At 57.8% G+C, this 18170-nt stretch overlaps 1 protein-coding gene across 1 annotated transcript in view; it reads left to right on the forward strand.

Annotated features, from left to right (window-relative positions):
* The first annotated feature begins 4068 nt into the window (after nucleotides 1–4068).
* Nucleotides 4069–18170, forward strand: part of PLXNA1 (plexin A1) — a 45218-nt gene continuing 31116 nt past the window's right edge. Inside the window, exons 1-2 of the mRNA XM_006911435.3 lie at nucleotides 4069–5323; nucleotides 7350–7532. Coding sequence (XP_006911497.1) covers nucleotides 4088–5323; nucleotides 7350–7532 — 1419 coding nt within the window. The 5' untranslated portion in view covers nucleotides 4069–4087. The remainder of the gene's footprint in view (nucleotides 5324–7349; nucleotides 7533–18170) is intronic.

The following is an 18170-nucleotide window of genomic DNA, read 5'->3' on the forward strand; positions in this document are numbered from 1 at the left end:
GGAGGGCTGGCGCGGGGCTGCGCCCCGGGCCAGCCCTCAGGGCGCCGGGATGGAAGTTGGAGCCGCTTCCTCTGGATCCAGGCCCTCCCCCGGCCCTCTGGCTCGGGGATATGGGCGCTGTGTCCGTCCCAGGCCCGTAGGGCCGCGCACTGGGGCTGGGAGGGGGCCGTGTGGGTGCCGCTCGGGAGGCCACCCCACTCTCTTGGGCCTCCTCTGCCTCCCCCTCGCAGGGCCTCTCCAGGGTCAGCCCGCTTCCCTGGGAGGCTTCCGACTGCTTCCTGGATACTCTGGGGCCTGGTGTGCACCGTAGCTGGGGGCGGCAGGGCTGATTAGGAGCTGCCTTGGGGAAGGGGGAGCAGGGCTCCAGGGAGGTCCATAGTCGCTGTGAGATTCCAGGTGCAGCCCGGGAAAGGCGGATGAGAGGGGCACCAGTGACTGCCTGGAGACTGGAACTGCCCTGGCTCATCTGTGGGGTGCTGGGGCCACGCCCCTTGAAAGAAAGGGGTGTGTATGTTGGGGGGAGGATGTGGACAGTGCCTCTGCCCCCTGATCCTGTGCTCCTGCACCTCGTTCCATGCTGAGGAGGGTTCTCTGGGTCTGGGCGGGAGGGTGGGGCTCAGCCTTTGGTCCTCTGGCCCTTGCTGAGCTCACCCCAGGTACCCCCAGCTCCCTTCTGGTTTGGGATGTGCAGGAAGACCAGGTGTTGCACCAGGCAGCCAAGACTTTTCCACGCCTTTGAGGAGCACCCAGTTCCATACAAGAGGCTGACCAGAAAACCAATGATTCTGCTTCAGGGCCCAACAAGGGCGTTTCAGGCAGAGGACAGCATGGACTGAGGGCTGGCAAACTCCTGTGTGGCTGAGGTGTGTGCTTTGGGGGTGGGGATTAAGTGAGGTGCCTTGGACAAAGAAGACAGCCCTTTTTCTGGCTTTCTGTGGCTCCCAGGTCGTTGCCTGCATGTTTTTACCCACCAGAAAGGTTCCCGTGTCTAGATCATTTGTCCAGCTGGAGAAGACACCGCCTCGAGGGAAGGCAGAGTGGTGGGCACTTAGTTTCTGAGAGCAGGACTCTAATACTCCCAGGTCCTGGTTCCCTAGAACCGGTCTGATGGGAGAATGGGACATCTCAGGATCACCTCCCTGGGCCTCTGTTGGGGGAAATGGAGTGACAGGGGCAGCTCTCTGTCCTGCTTGATAATGGGGCACCGTGGGGCAGAATGGCAGTGTCTTCTTTATTCGTCCATGCCCCAATCTATCTGAATCCTAGAGAGATTCAGAGTGAGGGCCGTGGGACTAGGATTCTGAGTGAGGGCCTTTGTTTCTCAGGGTGTGGAGGACTGGTGGTGGGACTGGCTGGGAGAGGGACAGAGGGGGGACCTTGCTCTCTCCATGTTCTGCTGGATGGATCAGTCCATCCTGTCCAGCAGTGGAGCCCCACTGTGGCAGGCCTGTCTGCCTCTGTCCCGGACTCCATCTCTCTGGCTCACCCTCAGTCCACATACCCAATACAGTTCAACTTCTCCCTCCCCAGTGTGGCGCTGATTGGGATCCAGCACTGCCCACTTCCCATGCTGGGAACCTGCAGTCATTCCCACTGCCTCCACTGCATGGTCCAGCAGATTCTACCCCCAAGCCTTTGCTCTTGCTGCTCCCTGCCCCCAGCCCAGCATGATCCTCTCCAGCACCCAGGCTGCTTTGGATTGAATGCATTTTTTCTTGGGCAGACCAGAGGCATGTGGGAGTCGAGCCCCAGCAGGTCTGCTGGCCTTCCAGGTCTCTGTGGGAGCCTGGGATTCTGTCCCTGTCCTGCCGGGACTAGCTGGGTGACCTTGGGTCTATCTGAGCCCTGGGCCCTGTATCTCTAAAATAGGGGGAGTGACTTAGATGTCTTTGCTGGCCCTTGGGAGATGATAGGCATAAGGACCCAGCCCTGGATTCTGGATCCCCCTTTTCCTGGCAGGCAGCCCTATATGCCTGGCCTGTTCCTTCCCTTCCGGCCAGCCTCTGTTGCGGGGAGGGGGAGTAGGCCCAGGGACAGGCATGAGTTTGGATGGTGGCTTCTTCATCTGGGTCCCTCCTGTTTAATATAAAAAGTAGGGCCCATAATTGCATTAAGACATGTATAATTATCCCAGAGGAGGGGAGAGCCCAGCCCCTGGTAATTGCAGGTCTGCTTTGAACTGATAAACGGTGAGTGATTCATGTTTTCTTTGGAGTTCACATGCACTCAGCTTTTAGCTCAGGCCCCGCTGCCACTGAGAGGAGCCTGTTTTGGGGCTCCTGAGCTGGGGGTAGAGAGTAGGGGGCTGGTAACTCCTCTCCTGGCTACCAGCAGAGGTCTCTGGTGGCTGTAGTTCTTTGAGGCTATGTCTGGGCAGAGATCTCAAGGAAAGGCAGCTGATAGCCTGATGGGAGGGTCTTGTAAGGCAGCACAACCTGGTTCTTTTGCTGGTGAGATCCTGGATAATGCCTCTCAATTCCTGAGCCTCAGTGTCCCCACCTGAGCAGTGGTGTAGGCATTCACTGGGGAGTGAAGGGGAGTGAAGACACAGTGAGGAAGCAGGTTCTGTTCTGCCCTGTACCCATTCATTTATTCTTTCATTCATTCACAAGTATTATGAAGTCAGCTTTGGGGATACCGTGGCAAACCACAGAGCGAGGCCGTGCTCTCAGAAAACTGCCATTCTACTGGGGAGAGAGTCTGGGAACAATAAATAACAAAACCATTAGCATGTCTTGTGCTGCAAATTCAAATGGGCTGACTGGTTGTGAGGGAGCAGCTGCTGCCTTTAGCTAACAGGTCAGGGGAGGCAGCTGAGACCAAGCAGGGGTGTGGAGGCAGGGGAGGGAAGCACCTCAGGATAGAGGATGGCAAGTCCAAGGGCTTGGAGGAGGTAGCCATGGAGGCCTAGAGACCGCTGGGCCTTGTTCGACAGCCAGGCCTTGTTTGACAGCCAGCCACTACAGTGGCCAACCTGGACCTCAGCTTCCCCACCTGTAAAATGGGGCTGCCAGGCCATATTAGGGGAATTGGCTGGGAGCAAAGGATGTGCGTGGACCTGGCCAGCACCTGCCTGCAGACAGGGCTCAGCATCTCTGTGGTCATTCTCCAGCCAGGAGTAGGGTGAGAGGCTCCAGCACATCTGGCAGAGCCAGGCAGGATTCCTACTGGCATGGAGAGGGTACTCCTGCTGATGGCACCTTGTAGGAGTGCCTTGTCCTTCTCCATTTCATCCATGAGAGAGTAGCCATTATCCCCATTTTATAAATGGGGAAATAGAGACTGGGAAAGAGGAGTGACCCCCCCCCACCCCCACCTTAGGGCTGCATGGCTACAGCTACAGAGTCTGAATTTAACCCTGTGCCTTACTGCCAACCTCTAGGCTGAGAGAAGATGAGACTTTTCCAGAGGAAGGGGGGCTATGGCAGGATTTGGGGGCTGGCGACTTCACATGCAGTTTAGAAAAGTGGCCCAGGCTACTGTGTGGAGACTGGGCTGTGGGTGTACTTGAGTGGAGGGGGCCAAGTGCTATGGTCATCTAGGTGGGAGAGGGGTGGGCAGCTCGGGGGAGATTTAGGGAGTGAGTGTGCCATGAGGGTGGTATCTGTGAGTAGGACTATCTAGATCCTGCAAGGGAGCATATATCCCCAGACCCTTGGGCAGAGGTTGGAGCTGAGGCAGGGCTTGTCCCTTAGGGCAAGCTCTGAATCAGGAGGTGATGGTTCCCAGTCTAGACCCTAAACCCTCACCCATCTCCTTGTTCTTGAGTCCATTTCTCTCCTCTGCCTGGCCGATGATGGCAGGCCTAGGCAGGCGTTCATGGAAAAATCTGGTGGCCAGGCAGGTGTCCTTTGCTGCATGTGGGGGTCACAAGGCTTGATCACAGCATCCCTTGTAGGGGAGGTGTCTTCTCTGCACCTCTGACTTCTCTAGGGTTAGATCATGCCCCTGGAGGTGTAGGGTGGGCAGGCACACTAGAGAGCTCGTGAGATGGCATGTAAGTGTGTCTGCCTTCCGAGGGGTGAGGCCTTGCCCACACTCATACCCTCTTCCTCTTTTTCCCTATAGGGCTGAGGCTCCAGACCCCATGAGGCACATCCCTGCAGGACCTAAGCGCCTCAGCCAGATGCCTGGGCCCGCCATGCCGCTCACACATCTGAGCCCACAGGTGCTCCTGCTTCTCCTGCTGCTGGGGGTTGTGCAGGCAGTGGCAGGTGTGCCTAGGGTAGGCGGGGGTCAGCAGCCCACCTTCCGCACCTTTGCTGCAAGTGACTGGGGCCTCACACACCTGGTAGTCCATGAGCAGACAGGCGAGGTATATGTGGGTGCAGTGAACCGCATTTACAAGCTGTCGGGGAACCTGACGCTGCTGCGGGCCCATGTGACGGGCCCTGTGGAAGACAATGAGAAGTGCTACCCACCCCCCAGTGTGCAGTCGTGCCCACACGGCCTGGGCAGCACCGACAACGTCAACAAGTTGCTGCTCCTGGACTACGCCGCCAACCGCCTCCTAGCCTGTGGCAGTGCTTCCCAAGGAATCTGCCAATTCCTGCGGCTGGATGACCTCTTCAAGCTGGGTGAGCCCCACCACCGCAAGGAACACTACCTGTCAAGTGTGCGTGAGGCAGGCAGTATGGCAGGCGTGCTAATCGCTGGGCCACCGGGCCAGGCCCAGGCCAAGCTCTTTGTGGGCACACCCATTGACGGCAAGTCTGAGTACTTCCCTACGCTGTCCAGCCGCCGGCTCATGGCCAACGAGGAGGATGCCGACATGTTCAGCTTTGTGTACCAGGATGAGTTTGTGTCATCGCAGCTCAAGATCCCCTCAGACACACTGTCCAAGTTCCCGGCCTTTGACATCTACTATGTGTACAGCTTCCGCAGTGAGCAATTTGTGTACTACCTCACCCTGCAGCTGGACACACAGCTGACCTCACCTGACGCTGCTGGCGAGCACTTCTTCACCTCTAAGATTGTGCGGCTGTGTGTGGATGACCCCAAGTTCTACTCGTATGTTGAGTTCCCCATCGGCTGTGAGCAGGCGGGGGTGGAGTACCGTCTGGTGCAGGACGCTTACTTGAGCCGGCCTGGCCGTGCCCTGGCCCACCAGCTGGGTCTGGCCGAAGATGAGGATGTGCTGTTCACTGTGTTCGCCCAGGGCCAGAAGAACCGCGTGAAGCCACCCAAGGAGTCGGTGCTGTGCCTGTTCACTCTCCGGGCCATCAAGGAGAAGATCAAGGAGCGTATCCAGTCCTGCTACCGTGGCGAGGGCAAGCTCTCGCTGCCCTGGCTGCTTAATAAGGAGCTAGGCTGCATTAACTCGGTGAGTAGGCCCCGTGGCGTTGTGGAGGGCTGCCCCCGTCCTGCCAGCCTCACATAATTAGCAGTCTTGGCCCCATGCGACCTTCTGAAACAGTAACAGAAATGCCAAGCGTATGCCCATGTAGTACTTGCCCTGTTCCAGATCCTAATACTGGCCCATTGTCTCCCAGAGGGTTGGGGCTGCCCCCATGGTGTTGGCCGTGGAGACTACTCCCAAGCCTGCACTGTCCTGTTCCTTTAGGAGACACAGGGACCACATGCCTGGCACTGTTCCGGGTGCTTGCCAGCCCCATCAAGTCTCCATTGTACAGATGAGATCTCTGAGGCTCAGAGAGGTGAGGTGACTTGCCTAGGGTCATAGCCAACCAGTAAGAGGCAGAGCTGGAACCAGACTAGCATCGGGTGGGCCCCAGACACCGACTCCCCCACAGTCCCCTGTCAGGAAGCTCTGTTCACTCTTGTCTTGGCCACGTGTCTGCCCTCTGGGCTTCTCTGCCCTTACCCGGCAATGGGAGCTAACAACACCAGCCCTGACTTTGGGTGTCCTGAGTGCGCAGGTGCTGGGTGCTCAGTAGCTGGCAGCTGTAGCTCCCGTTTCTAGGCCGTGATAGGGCAGGCCTGGGGCCAGCTGCTTTTTGGGGAGCATCTTGTATATGCAGCCTGGTAGTAGGAACCACTATTTTTCTGAGGATGACCCCAGGCTTAGAGGGGAACTTTTTCAGGGTGGCAAGTGAAAAAGCCAGGACTTCACCTAGGTCAGGGACTTGCAGATCCAGTCCTCAGCCCCACTGTTGCTGCCTAGGACTGGCTGGGTGGACCCTCGGGCAAGCCCATCCTCTCTCTAGCCTCGGTTTTGCCATGTCTCTACTGGGAGTGACACTGTTTTGTCTTCAGAGCAGGGTGAGACAGTGAGGATTCCCTTAGCCCTTCTCACATGCAGTGCAGCGGGGGGCCTCATGACAGGGCCACCCTCCACATCAAGGCCCTGGGTGCACTAGGCAGATGCTTGTCCATCCTCGGCCTTTCAAGGAAGGCGTTTTATGTCCGTTGTGTGGCTAGAGAAACTGAGGCTTGGAAGGGCAGTGCCTGTTGAAGTCACATTGTGTGGTTTGCAGGCCTTTGCCCATGGCCAGGTCTGCCCCTTCCCTGGGCATCGTTCCCACTTCTTTCTCACATCCCCTCTATTCCCTCTTGCCCATGATGCCCTTGGCCAGGTCCCTGTCCTGGGGCCACTCCAGGACCCTGGCTCAGCCCCGATCTTGCCTCTCCACCTATTCTTGCCTTCTGGCTCCCAGCTTGGTGGCCCTACCTCATTTGCAACCTCTCTCCCTGAAAACCTCAAGACAACCAGCCTGCTGCCAGGAAGACCAGCTGTTCCCCTTTTGTTCACCTAGAACCTGCCTATTCACCCTGCCCTCCTTCTCGTGGGGGAGCACCAACCCTCCATTCCCGGTCACTTGGTCTTCTCCGGAACCTCACACTATTGATTGTTTTTTATACCTCAGTCACCTCCTAAGCTGGGCCCCTCCCTTTGTCTTTTTGGTGTGACCCCTGTCTCCTGTCTTGAATAAACCCTTCCTGTGCCTCACAACTCCCTGATGGCTATCCCCTGCCTCTCTGTGGCCATTTCTGGTGTATCGGGCTTGGCTCCCTGGCTGGTTGTTTCTTGGCCTTTCCCTAGGCTGCTTCCTTCACTCCTCCCCAACCCCGGGTTGGGTGTGGGTCGTTTATGTGGTGTGTGTGTGAGAAATGGGTCCAGCCCTGGTCCTGTCTGGGCCTCAGGCGGCTTCAAGGAACCTTGATTTCTCAATCTATCAAATGGGTCCAGGAGTCCCTGATACCTTAGATCTGTGCACGTGGTGCCCTGAGTCATGGCCCCTCTGTGTGGCCGTGTGCTTGCCTCTGAGGACCTGCTGTGGGCCTCTCCAGTTAGTGGAGCTGGCCGGTCCTGACTGTGAAGTCCCCACTCTGCGGGAGGTGTTCAGGACAGGTGGACAGCCCAGGGCCTGACCTTTCCCCTCCTACAGCCCCTGCAGATCGATGACGACTTCTGTGGGCAGGACTTCAACCAGCCGCTTGGGGGCACAGTTACCATTGAGGGCATGCCCCTATTCGTGGACAAGGAGGATGGTCTGACTGCGGTGGCTGCCTACAACTATCAGGACCGCACCGTGGTGTTCACCGGCACTCGCAGTGGCCGCATCCGAAAGGTCGGGCCTGGGTTGGGGGTGCGGTGATGGGGTGGATGGAGCTGGGGCAGGAGACAGCATTGCTCTGTGACTGGAAGGTCAGATACAGTGTATGAGGAGGTGGGTGCGCCTCCCCTGTGCCAGGCCCGATGACTGCCGGGGCTCAGGCAAGGGGTCTGAGCGGGCCCCAGGACCCCCTGCCTGCCTTTCCTTGCTCCTCTCATGGGGTGCTGTTGTGTTGTACACTGCAAAGGCCCTGTGTGGGCATCTGAGGATCTGAGGGTGGATCAGGGCTTGTGAGGGGCCTGGCCACTCTGCCATCCCCCCATTGCTTGGAGGTGCTGGCCTTGATCTCTTAGGACACAGGGTGACTTGAGAAGGCTGTGTGTGGGCGGTGGGAGCAGGCATGCCTGCCCAAGCCCCCTCCCCTCCTGGGGATCCAGTATCTGCTGAGGCAGCACTGTGCTGTGCAGGAGGCCCCCGCCCTGCAAGGAGGTAGCAAGGCCAAGGGCAGGGCAAGGGTAGTGCCCCGCACCCGCCACTGGCTGGTGCAAGGGGAGTTACTGCTGAGTGACAGGCACCAGCTTCAGGGCCATTCCCGGGGTTCTCAGGGTGAGAGCTGGGGGTGCAGTGGGGCAGTGCCTGTCTGATGTTTACAGGTTCCTTCTCACCAGCCATTGTTGGGCTGAGCAGAGCTGGATCCGTGAGAGCTTCCTGGAGGGGGCAAGTGAAGGCAGCCACCCTGTGGGTCAGGCCGACTTGGTGGGTGGTTGGGGACCACACCAGGGTAAGGCTGGCCTTCTGTGGAAGAAGTTCCTGGAGCAACTGTAGGGTGGGGGTTCATGGGAGCCCCAGAGGGTCAGTGCAGGGGCAGGGCCTGGTGGATGAAATAACAGCTGTCCTGAGGCCTGGTGCTGACACAGCTCCCCGCCATATACCCGTGGGTCAGGGCTGGGCCTGGAGCCAGCATGGGCCTTGCCTGCTCTCAGCCACCATGTAGAGTGTGCAGGAGGGGTCTCCCTGTCTCTCAATGGTGAATGCCCTGTGAATCATGTCCCACCATTCACAGGCTCTGTGATCTCTGAGAAGGGATACTCCCCCTACCCTCAAGCCAGGATGTGTGGGCTCTGGGCTGGGGTGACCTTGGAGCATTGGGGGTCCATCTGCTGACTGAAAGCCACCCTATGGTGCTGTGGGGGGTCTGCTCACAGCGACTGGGAGGCTGAGTGCCTGTCCACCTCTGGCCAGTGGGGGCGGTATGCAGGCCACTGCAGACCCCGTCACATTCTGTGCAAGCCCCTTGTGCTCTCAGAACCTATCTTGTGTAGTGACCCACCTCCACACCCCTTGGTCCTGGTGTTGGGGGTACTGCCTTCAGCATGAGTGTGGGACCTTTTTCCTTCTTAGGGATAGCGCCCCCACCTAGCATGCACTTCCTCTTCCTGCCCTAGGGAGGGCATGTGGGGATCGGGGAGCAGGGGAAAGGGCCAGCAGAGCCCCCTTGCATGTGTTATGCAGGTTTTGTTTGGCAGGGGCCAGAGAGCCTCCTCTTCAAGCAGGTCCACAGGTGAAGCCTCTTGTAGGATGTCTTGGAGACATCCTACAGGGAGCCCCTTTTAATGGCTTGGTGGGCTGGTAAGCAGCTAGCTGAGGTGCTGTCTGTGCCCACAGGCCACCCTGTGAGGCTGGGAGAACAGGTTAGTCCGGCCCTGCTTCCTCTGCCTCCTCCTTACTCCCCTGCCCCAGGGCCATGTCTGGGTGGGGTCTGGGTGGGAGCTTTTGAGTCTAGTTGGTCCTGCTCTTCTCTCTCCCTGCCCAGTCCCCCAGAGGGGAAACTGAGGCCCAGTGTGTGGACTATGGAGTTGGGCTTGGGCCCATCCATGAGAATAGGCTTCATTGGGCATGGGGAAGCCACAGGCAAGATCCTCCTTTCCTCCTCCACCCCCATACCTGCCTCCCAGAGCCCTGTCCTGGGTACTGGCTCCTTCTACCCCTGGAGCCATTGGCTGGTCACCACACACTACACTTGAGTGGATGGTGCCTTTTCTGGGTGTGGGATCCGCCATGCCCAGCGGCTGCTGGCCTGGTGGTGGCACTCTGTGAGTTGGGGAATTCTATCACGTTGGTTTTGAGGCTCTCCCATAGAGGCGTGCCCTTGCTTCACCCTTAGACCTGCCGCCTGCACTCCTTCTATCCACATCTACCTGCCTGAGTAGAGGGTATCTCTCAGGAGGCTGTCGCTCCTGTTCACACGTCTTGTTGTTCACGTCTCCTAGCTGATTGTTCACAGCCCAGTCTCATACAAATGGCTCAGCATGGCATGGCCTCAGCTCTCCTGCCACCAGCTGTTTGATCTGGAGCTGACTGTCTAGCCTTTCTGAGCCACAGTTTCCCTGAGCACAGCGTGAGTAAGGGGAGAGGATGTACAGGCAGGCCCAGAACCTGACACGCTCCTGCTTCCACTCAGGACATGCAGAGAGTGTTCATGTGGTGGTGCCTCATGGGACCCTCACAACAACCCTGTCATCTGCTTGACAGATGGGGAAACTGAGGCACATAGGTGGAAGCAGCACATGCCCACGATTACTGGCTCCAGGGTCCTTACTTGTGACTTCAACCTCCCTCCCTTTTATGTAGGTCCTTGGAGAAAAGGAAATGGGGGCCCCTACCTCAGTGGTCCTCTCTCTCTGAGTAGGCCTGGTGTTCAGGGCAGCCCATCACTCAGGAGCCCCCCATCGCCTGCTCCAGCCTAAGCCGCCAGCCTGCAGGGCTTTTTCTTTCCATAGCCCAGGACATCAGCTAGCAGCTGCCTGGGACCAGACCAGGCTTCGGCTCCTGTGGCCCAGCCTTCTTGCCCTGTCTGCCTCTCCACTTCCTCCAACCTGTGTGCCCTTGAGCCTCATATCCCACCCTGGGGTATGTCTGCTGGTGGGGGCTTGGAGCAGGGTGTGGCCAGGAGAAAAAGATGCACCCCTTGTTTGCCCTTTGGCCAGAGTTCCAGTCCTACTCTGCCACCTCAGCTCTGTGACCTCTCCCAGGTCCCCATGCTAGGCCTTCAGCCTTGACTCACTTCAAAGGATGCGCTGCTCCCTGCTGGCACATGCCTGTTGGGCTGGAGCCCAGCTTGTGGCGAAGAATTGACTCTCACCTCATCCCTCCTTTATCGGAGGTGGGGGTGGCTGTGGTCCAGTGGCTGGGGCTAGGGCAGGAAGGGCCATTGGGTGCCCTCTGCTCAGCCCGGCTCAGCGTTGTGCTCCCACCTTCCTGCTTGGCTGCCTAGCTACCTCTCCTCTAGGACTTAGGAGGGCTGGGCCCTTCTTACCGTGGAGGCTGGCCCAGGCCTGGCCCCACCCTGTGAGTGCAGTAGGCACTGCCTCCTTGCCTTCTGCTCTCTGTCCTCGCCCTGGGGACTCTCACCCACTGTTGACCCAGGGGCAATGCCTGCTCTGTTGGACACACCCTGCCTTCCTCAGGCGTGGTCTTTTCTGGACTTTTAGGTAGCCACTGAGGAGCTCCAGAAATGAGTTGGGCCCAGGCCACACTACTCCAATTTATAATTTTAAAATTATAACCAATTAATTTAATACCTGTTAACTTTAGCTGCTTGGGCCTAGCTGGCGTGCCCCCTGATTCCCCTGCACTTCCCCAGAGGCCCAGCCCACCACTGGCTCCCCTACATAGGCAGCCTGTTCTCCTGAGCTGAAATCCCCCACAGAACCCCAACTCTACATGTAGCCCCTCAGAACCTTTTTCCCCTCCTGTGGCCTCCGGGGACCCCTTGGGCCTTGCAGGAGTTCCCAAGAATGGCTCCTGGTTTGAGTCTTTTGTAGTCAGGCCAGGTACCTTTGTGGGTGGGGAGAGAACAAGCCCTGGACTCCTTCCAGCTGGTGCCCACCCTGCCCCTCCTTAGCCCGTTGGCCTTCCATCCCTGATTCTCTGTTTTTTTTTGCAAAGCAAAGGCAGGGACAGTCCCAGCCCTGTGGGCCTGGGACGAGGGGTGCCGTGGGGCCAGCCCTGAAGGGGTCCTGGGCTGAGGAATGCAGTGTTGCCCTTAGTGCAGCCCTGACTGCTCCAGTACCTGTGCCAGGTGGGAACGTGGGCCCCATCTGCCCAAGCATCTGGTGTTTCTAGAGAATCTGGAAATCTGTATTTTGTGTGAGATCTCTTGATTATTAAGCGTTGGCAACTAATCCACATTTTTAGAAAGTATTGTTGGCCAACCCAGGCTTGTCGTGAGCCACCATTTTGTGGCCTGAGGATCTGGGCCATGGCATTGTGGGCCCCTAGGGTACCAGGCCTTGGTGTGGAGCCCAAGGTATAGTGGTACAGCTGGGCACTGGGGCTGGACCAGAGGTGAAGCCCCCTCTTCCCAGGTCCTCAGTTTCCTTTCCTCCACACAACGTGGGCCCTGGCCTCTGGGGTCTGTTGGGAGGCCCATGAGCAAGTTGATAGTCCCTGCTCTGTGATGATTCCTGAACAGAGGAGAGACTGAGAGCTGCAACTGCAGTGCTTGTCCCTCAGAGCCCGGGTCACGCTGGCAGGGCTGTGGTCCCTGTGCTTGCATGCCTCAAAGCATTTGGAGCTGCCTGCTTTCAGCTTGCCCTCGGACATCACTGCTTTGCTCATGGTTCCTAATCACCTACTGTGTGCTGCCCTGACCTCTTACCCTCCAGAGGATTTCATGTCTTTAGAAGATTCTCTCTGGATGTGTCTTCCTATTCCCCTGGCATCACCTTGTCATGATTCTGAAATTCAGAGATCCTGAAAATTAAGTAGCACTTCTGAGACCTGTGTGTAGTGATTATTGGCAAGTCCCTGCAGCTGCGGCAGCCAGTGCAGGCCTTTTCTCAGGGTCTCTGTGTCAGGTCGTCCCTGCTCTGGGCCGAGAGCTTGCTTGGTACATCCAGGAGGGGCCCCTGCTTCTCCAAAGCCCAGGTCTGCAGGCAGCTGGTGGGGGAGCCCCATGGGGCTGGGTACAGGGGGTTAGGGATGCTGGTCCCAAGAGAGATGCCTGGCAAAACTGGGCCCCAGGCCTCCCAGCCCCTCAGCCTGCTTTGCTACCTTTCCCCAACCTACTGCCGGCGGTTCCATGGATCTGCATCTGACAGCTGCTTTCTAGTGACTTGCCCCCCAGGGGCCTACCTGCATCATTGGCTTCTTTGGGCCTGCAGGCATTCTCTTCATGCTGAAATGTGAGCCCTGAGCACAGGCACACGGCTGCCTATAGTGTGGGGGCAGGGAAGTCCTTGAGGTTCTTTGTGGGGCTATTGTATGACAGACGTTCACTCTGAGGGGTGATGTACCCATAGGACAGTGCACAGCTATAGGCGAGCAGCATGAGAGCACACTGGGCATCTTGACCCCTCGAAGCCCCCCGTCACTCCCCTTCCCCATAGGCTACTTCACTGGGCCACCTCCATCCTCCCTAGGGCTGTATTGCTGGTTTGTGGACTTTTATAGCTTGGACCACACAGCTCATCTTTTGTCTTCCTTTGTTCAACATTGCTTTTGAGACTCAGCTCTGATATATGGGCAGCCAGAGCTGGTTCTCTGTCATAGTGGTGGCCTGTATTCCACACATATGTGCATGGCGTCCTTCCGTTCTAAGTTGGTGTGGCCTGTTGCACATAGGTCTGTGATAGCAGTGCTGCTGTGTGAGTTTCTGTTTGTGGCTTCATGAGCGCAGGACTGTGTTTCTGTTGGGTTTCTACCTGGGAGTGGTGCTGATGGCTCTCTGTTGTTTTTTCATTCTGAATCTCTCAGTGTTTCTGGGACTAGGTGGCCATGTGTTGCGGTGTGTGGCAGGGTGGTCGGTTAGCGTGCAGTCTTGCTCATGGTGGGTTATTGGTCCTAATGGCATTCATCCCCTGGAGGTTGTTGGCAAGGAGTACAGTGGTCCTGGTTGCCTGCTTCCTGTCTTAGCTGCTGGGCCTGTAGGCCCCATGGGTACACTGCCCCTGCCCACCAAGGGTAGTCGTCCCTGGAGCCATAGGGTGGCACTGCATGGTACCCTGTGGATGTCTGTGTGTCCTGCTCTTTGTGGTTCTCCTGGGCGTGGTTGACCATGGTAGGATGAGCCAGAAGGGCACAGGGACCTCCTACTCACCCAGTGGGTCTTTCTAGTGCTATCCCAGCCCCTTGTCCCAGAGCTCATGAGCTCCTGTTATATGAGCATTGCTTCTGCTTCCCAGCAGACAGCGGCTAGTGGAGTCACCCACAGACATGCATGGAGAGTGTTGCCCCAGGCCCTACAACTCCAAGCCCTCCTCACTGCGGGTCTGGCTAATCAGGCCTCAGTCCTGGCAGGGGCAACTGGCACCTTTGATAAGAATGACACTTGCATTTGTAGACTGGCAGTGGCTTCCCCGTGTTCAGTCCCTAGCATGCCCAGTTTCAGGGTGAGCCTGGTGGGGGTAAGCTTCATGAGCACCCAAGGTTACTGCCCACAATGCGTGGTTCCTCTCCCCCTCAGCAGAAGGCCCTGCCCTCTAGGACCTGTCCTCTTGGGGGTCAAGGTGTGGGAGCCCCTGGCAGCGCAATGAGATGGGTACAGAGGCTGGAACAGCCCAGGGGACTGGGGAGTCTGGTGGGAAGGGTGTTCTAGGGGGAAAGAACAGCACGGCCAAAGCTTAGGGGTGCCCTAGTCCATGCTGAGAACTGCAGGAGGCCTGAAGGAGAGGCATCAGTTGCTGTCTTGGGCGGAGAACTGTGGTGGCTTTAAGAAAGTCGAATGGTCTCGTGTCTACCTGCTTGAGCTGGGGACCCAGCTTGTGGGAGTAGTGTGGGTGACATGGGTCTGTGAAGGTCCGGCTCTGCGGGGCACTGGAGTCACGGATGGGAGGGTGGGCAGCGGATGGCTTTGGGTTTGAGATAAGGATATTAGGCTGAATGGTCACTGCTGCTACCACAGCATCAGTGGTTGTACCAAGTGTCAGTTAAATCTCAGGCTGCAGCAAGCACCCTGGCCATATGCTGGCTGAGGACAGTCCTAGCCAATGATGTGTGATGGAAAGCCATACAATCTACACTGCTTCGTGGCCCAGCTTTATGCGGCTTCCAAGGCAGTGGGCAGATTCTCTGGGGCACCTGTGCGCCTCTGTCCTATAGTAGGGTTGAGATTTGTGGGCCCAGTCTCTGAGCAGCTTCCAGCAGGCTGGCCTCTCTAACTTTTGGAACCTGGAGCTTTTGAATTCTCACTTATTCCTGTGAGGTTATTGTCTGTCGGCAGATGAGACTGAGGATCAGGCAGGACCACTGCTTGTGTTGGTTGGTCCCTGTTCTCCTGTCTGTGTGTCGAGGATTGTGGGTGGGATTCCTCAGACCTTCTCCCTATACCTTGACAGGTGTGTCTGGCCCAATTGTAGTCATCCGGCCTTTTGTAAATTATGTTTTAATTATCTAATTACTGCCAAGGGGAAATTGCTAATTGTTTTTTCAATATCAAATTATTCCTGATTTTTCTAAGAATGGTCCCAGTAAGGGGCCTGGAACCTGACCCCAGCCAGAGAATGGGGGATCCTATGGCAGCCTGTGAAGGGGTAAGGAAGGCTTGGGATCTGAGTCTATCAAGGCCTCAGCCATTTGGCCCTGGCCAGGAAGGAGAGAGGAAGACAGGCTCTGCCTTTTGGGGAGTCCTTCCAGAGGCGCCTGCCTCTTGCACAGCTCTTCCCAGGACCCCTTACCTCCCTTGGGTGGGGAACAGGCTTAGCAGCTGCATCTACAAGAGAAGGGGAATGCCTGTGAGGTCCCAGCCCAGTGCATGGCCAGCTCGCTGGCTGCTGCCCATGTCCTCTGCCTGTCTTCCTACCCATGGTCCTGTCCTCATTTCACCCCTACCCCCATCTGGACACCAGGAATTGGCTCAGTCAGTGCAACCCCACTTCACAGATACAGACATGAGGGCTGCCATTTTGGGATGGGCATAGTAGCCCTCTCTTCCCTCCTGTTCCAGGCCATGATGGGCAGCCCCCTGCCTCTGGGCAGCTAGGGCGCGTGCCGGCCTTGGCAAGCAGCCTAGACAGCCCAGACATCCTCCCCGGTGCCCCCGCCTGCCCTCATCTCAGAGAATGGGCCTTTTGTTGGTTCTGGGCTGGATGGACAGCTGACCTGGGCAGGATATCAGCTGCCTGCCTGCAGCAGTTGGTCAGAGCTGTGCAGTGATGGGTGCGGGGGCAGCCAGCTGGGTGAGCCTTGGGCTGGGGTTTCCAGGGCCAGGGGCCATCCACCTGCTGCTAGCCATCTCCCTTTGGCCCTGGGCTGGGCTCCAACTGCAGGGACCTGGGGATGAAGAGGTGAACTTGCTCCCTGGCCCATCTGGGGAGGGCACGTGATGCCCCATGGTGGCAGTGTTAGGTGCCTGTCCCATGATCAGCACCTTGCCTGGTCCTGGCTCCAAAAGACTGCTGGGGCCCGTCCCCTCCCTGACAGCCCTTGTGCCTTGGCTCAGAATCCAGGGAAGTCCCCAGAACAGAGGGATAGGGAAGACCAGGGGAGAAGTGGACAGGACTGGAGAGCCTTGGCAGAGGTTGGGTGGTGGTGGCCATGTCCCTTCTAGGCCAAAGCTGTGGATGGGTGGGAGGATGCCCAGTCCTGGCGTGGCCCAGGGAGGCTGGACAACTCCACTAAAGCCATCTGGGTGGAGGGAGGGCCTCCTCAGCAGGGGTTGGGAAGGGCACCACGGCAGAGGGACCTTTGTGGGCAGGGCTGGGTTTGGACCCTGAGATTTTTTTTGTGGTGGGAAATGGTAGGGAGGGCAGTCACAGCCAGTCATGGAAGGTTCAGGTGGTTTTGGGGGAAAGGTTTGCCAAGCACAGAGATGATAGCTGGGAGGTTGGGGGGTACACCAGGGAACTCTGGAAGTCTTCTGTGTCTTCTACAGGCTCAGCTGCCCCAGGGTGGGCCGCCCCAGGTGGGTGGTCCTAGTGCGGACTGTTGTGGATGTGTTGTCAGCACACGTGCTACTGGCAATGTGTGTCCTGATGTTCTTTCTGCCAGCTGCCTGGCCATGTTACTGCCCTGCATGCCCATTCTCCCTGGAAATGCCCTCTTGGTGGCATGCTGTGTTCCTTCTCCAACTTTGGGAGTAGACTCTGTGTCCCCAGGTACAGGTGGCAGTCCAGGGCCCTTGTGAGCTCCATTTACCTGTCTGCGCTGCATGAGCCCTGAAGCCTGAAAACTGGCTGGGACGCAACAAACATGTCCCCAAGACTGGTCAGTTCCAGCTGGACCCCCTGACTGTCATGGGTGCATGCAGGGACCTTGCTGAACCTGGACCATGGCTATTCAGTGCACAGGATGGGGCCTGTAACCCATGTCATGTCTACCGTTTGGCCTGTGGGCTCTGCTTCCCTATGCCCCCTCACTCTGTGCCCTTCAGAAATGCCTCGTCTCCCTGAGGCCTATGTTTAAGGGCTGGGCGCTGTCAAGTGTCGGCAGGTGAGTGGACAGATGGGTGCATGATGGATGGACAGCTGGATGTGCATGCTTCGCACCGCAGCTGTTGGGTGCCACCTGTTGGAGCCAGCATGCTACTGGCCTGGGGGTGGGGGCATTCCGGAGCCCAAGCCTGGCTTGCCTCCCCTCTGCTACTTTACCCAGGACCATAAGAAGGAGGCCCGCTCTCTGTTCACCCCCTGCCATTTCTCAGAGCTGATGTGCCTCCTGGATGTGACCTTCCCTATATTAAATTTCTCTTGTTCCCTATCGGATTGGGTGAACCCGTTGTTGTGACATCCATGCCTCAGCCTGTGCTCTCACCTCTGAGGGGGGAGGGGCCTGCAGGTGGGGTTAAGACTAGCACCATGTGGCCCCCGGTGGTCAGGGTTGGAGAGGCTGGGGCCCCTCAAGTGTCCCTGTTAATGAGAGTGTCCTATCAAGGCCCTGGGGGCAGGCATGTGAGAGAGACCAGGCAGGGGTGTTGTGGAAGGGGCTGTAGGCCTAGCACTGGGTGGGAGGGGGCCAAGCGTGGGCTTCTGGGTGCTACTGGAGGCATCTGCAGGGATGGGGGCAGGGAAAGGCCGAGACTTGAGGAAAAATCCAGAGTTCTGATTCCAGTCATTTGGGCTGAGACTAGAGCTCTGGGTCTCCACTGGGACTCTACCCTGCCCACCTGTCTCCTCTTCACTGGTTGCTGTCCAGGCTAGACTTGCAGGGCCTATGTAACTGGCTTCCGGGGGTTGGTGATTGCCAGGGGGCCTGGCTTCCCTGTGTCTTATTTGGCACACTGGCTTGGTTCCCATTTAATCCTCAGAAAAGCTTTTGTGTGAGGAGGGCTGTCTGTCATTCCCATTTGACAAGTAGGTAAACTGAGGCAGAGAGAGGTTCAGCACCGTACTAGGGTCACACCACTGGGCCCAGGCACTGTGGGTCCAGAGACAACTGCTGGCTTCCCTGGCCCTCCTTCGTGATTGTTGTCTCTCCTGGGCCCACCTGGCTCAAGGAACTGACATCAGGCTTCCTGTGAACAGTGCCTGCCTACAGGCCGCCCATCTAAACAGGGCTGGAGATTTGTGGGAATTGGCTGGGTGCAGGTTGGGGGGTCTGTCCAGTTCTCACTTGTAGGAGCTCTGAGACTGGGGGCCCCTCACCCGGCTCCAGAGGCCAGGCCGGAGCCATTTGGGCAGCTATAGGCCCAGCCCAGGGCTGTTGCCTCTTGCCTTG

This window comes from Pteropus alecto, unplaced genomic scaffold (genome assembly GCF_000325575.1).
Source record: "Pteropus alecto unplaced genomic scaffold, ASM32557v1 scaffold124, whole genome shotgun sequence".
Classification (NCBI taxonomy): domain Eukaryota; kingdom Metazoa; phylum Chordata; class Mammalia; order Chiroptera; family Pteropodidae; genus Pteropus; species Pteropus alecto.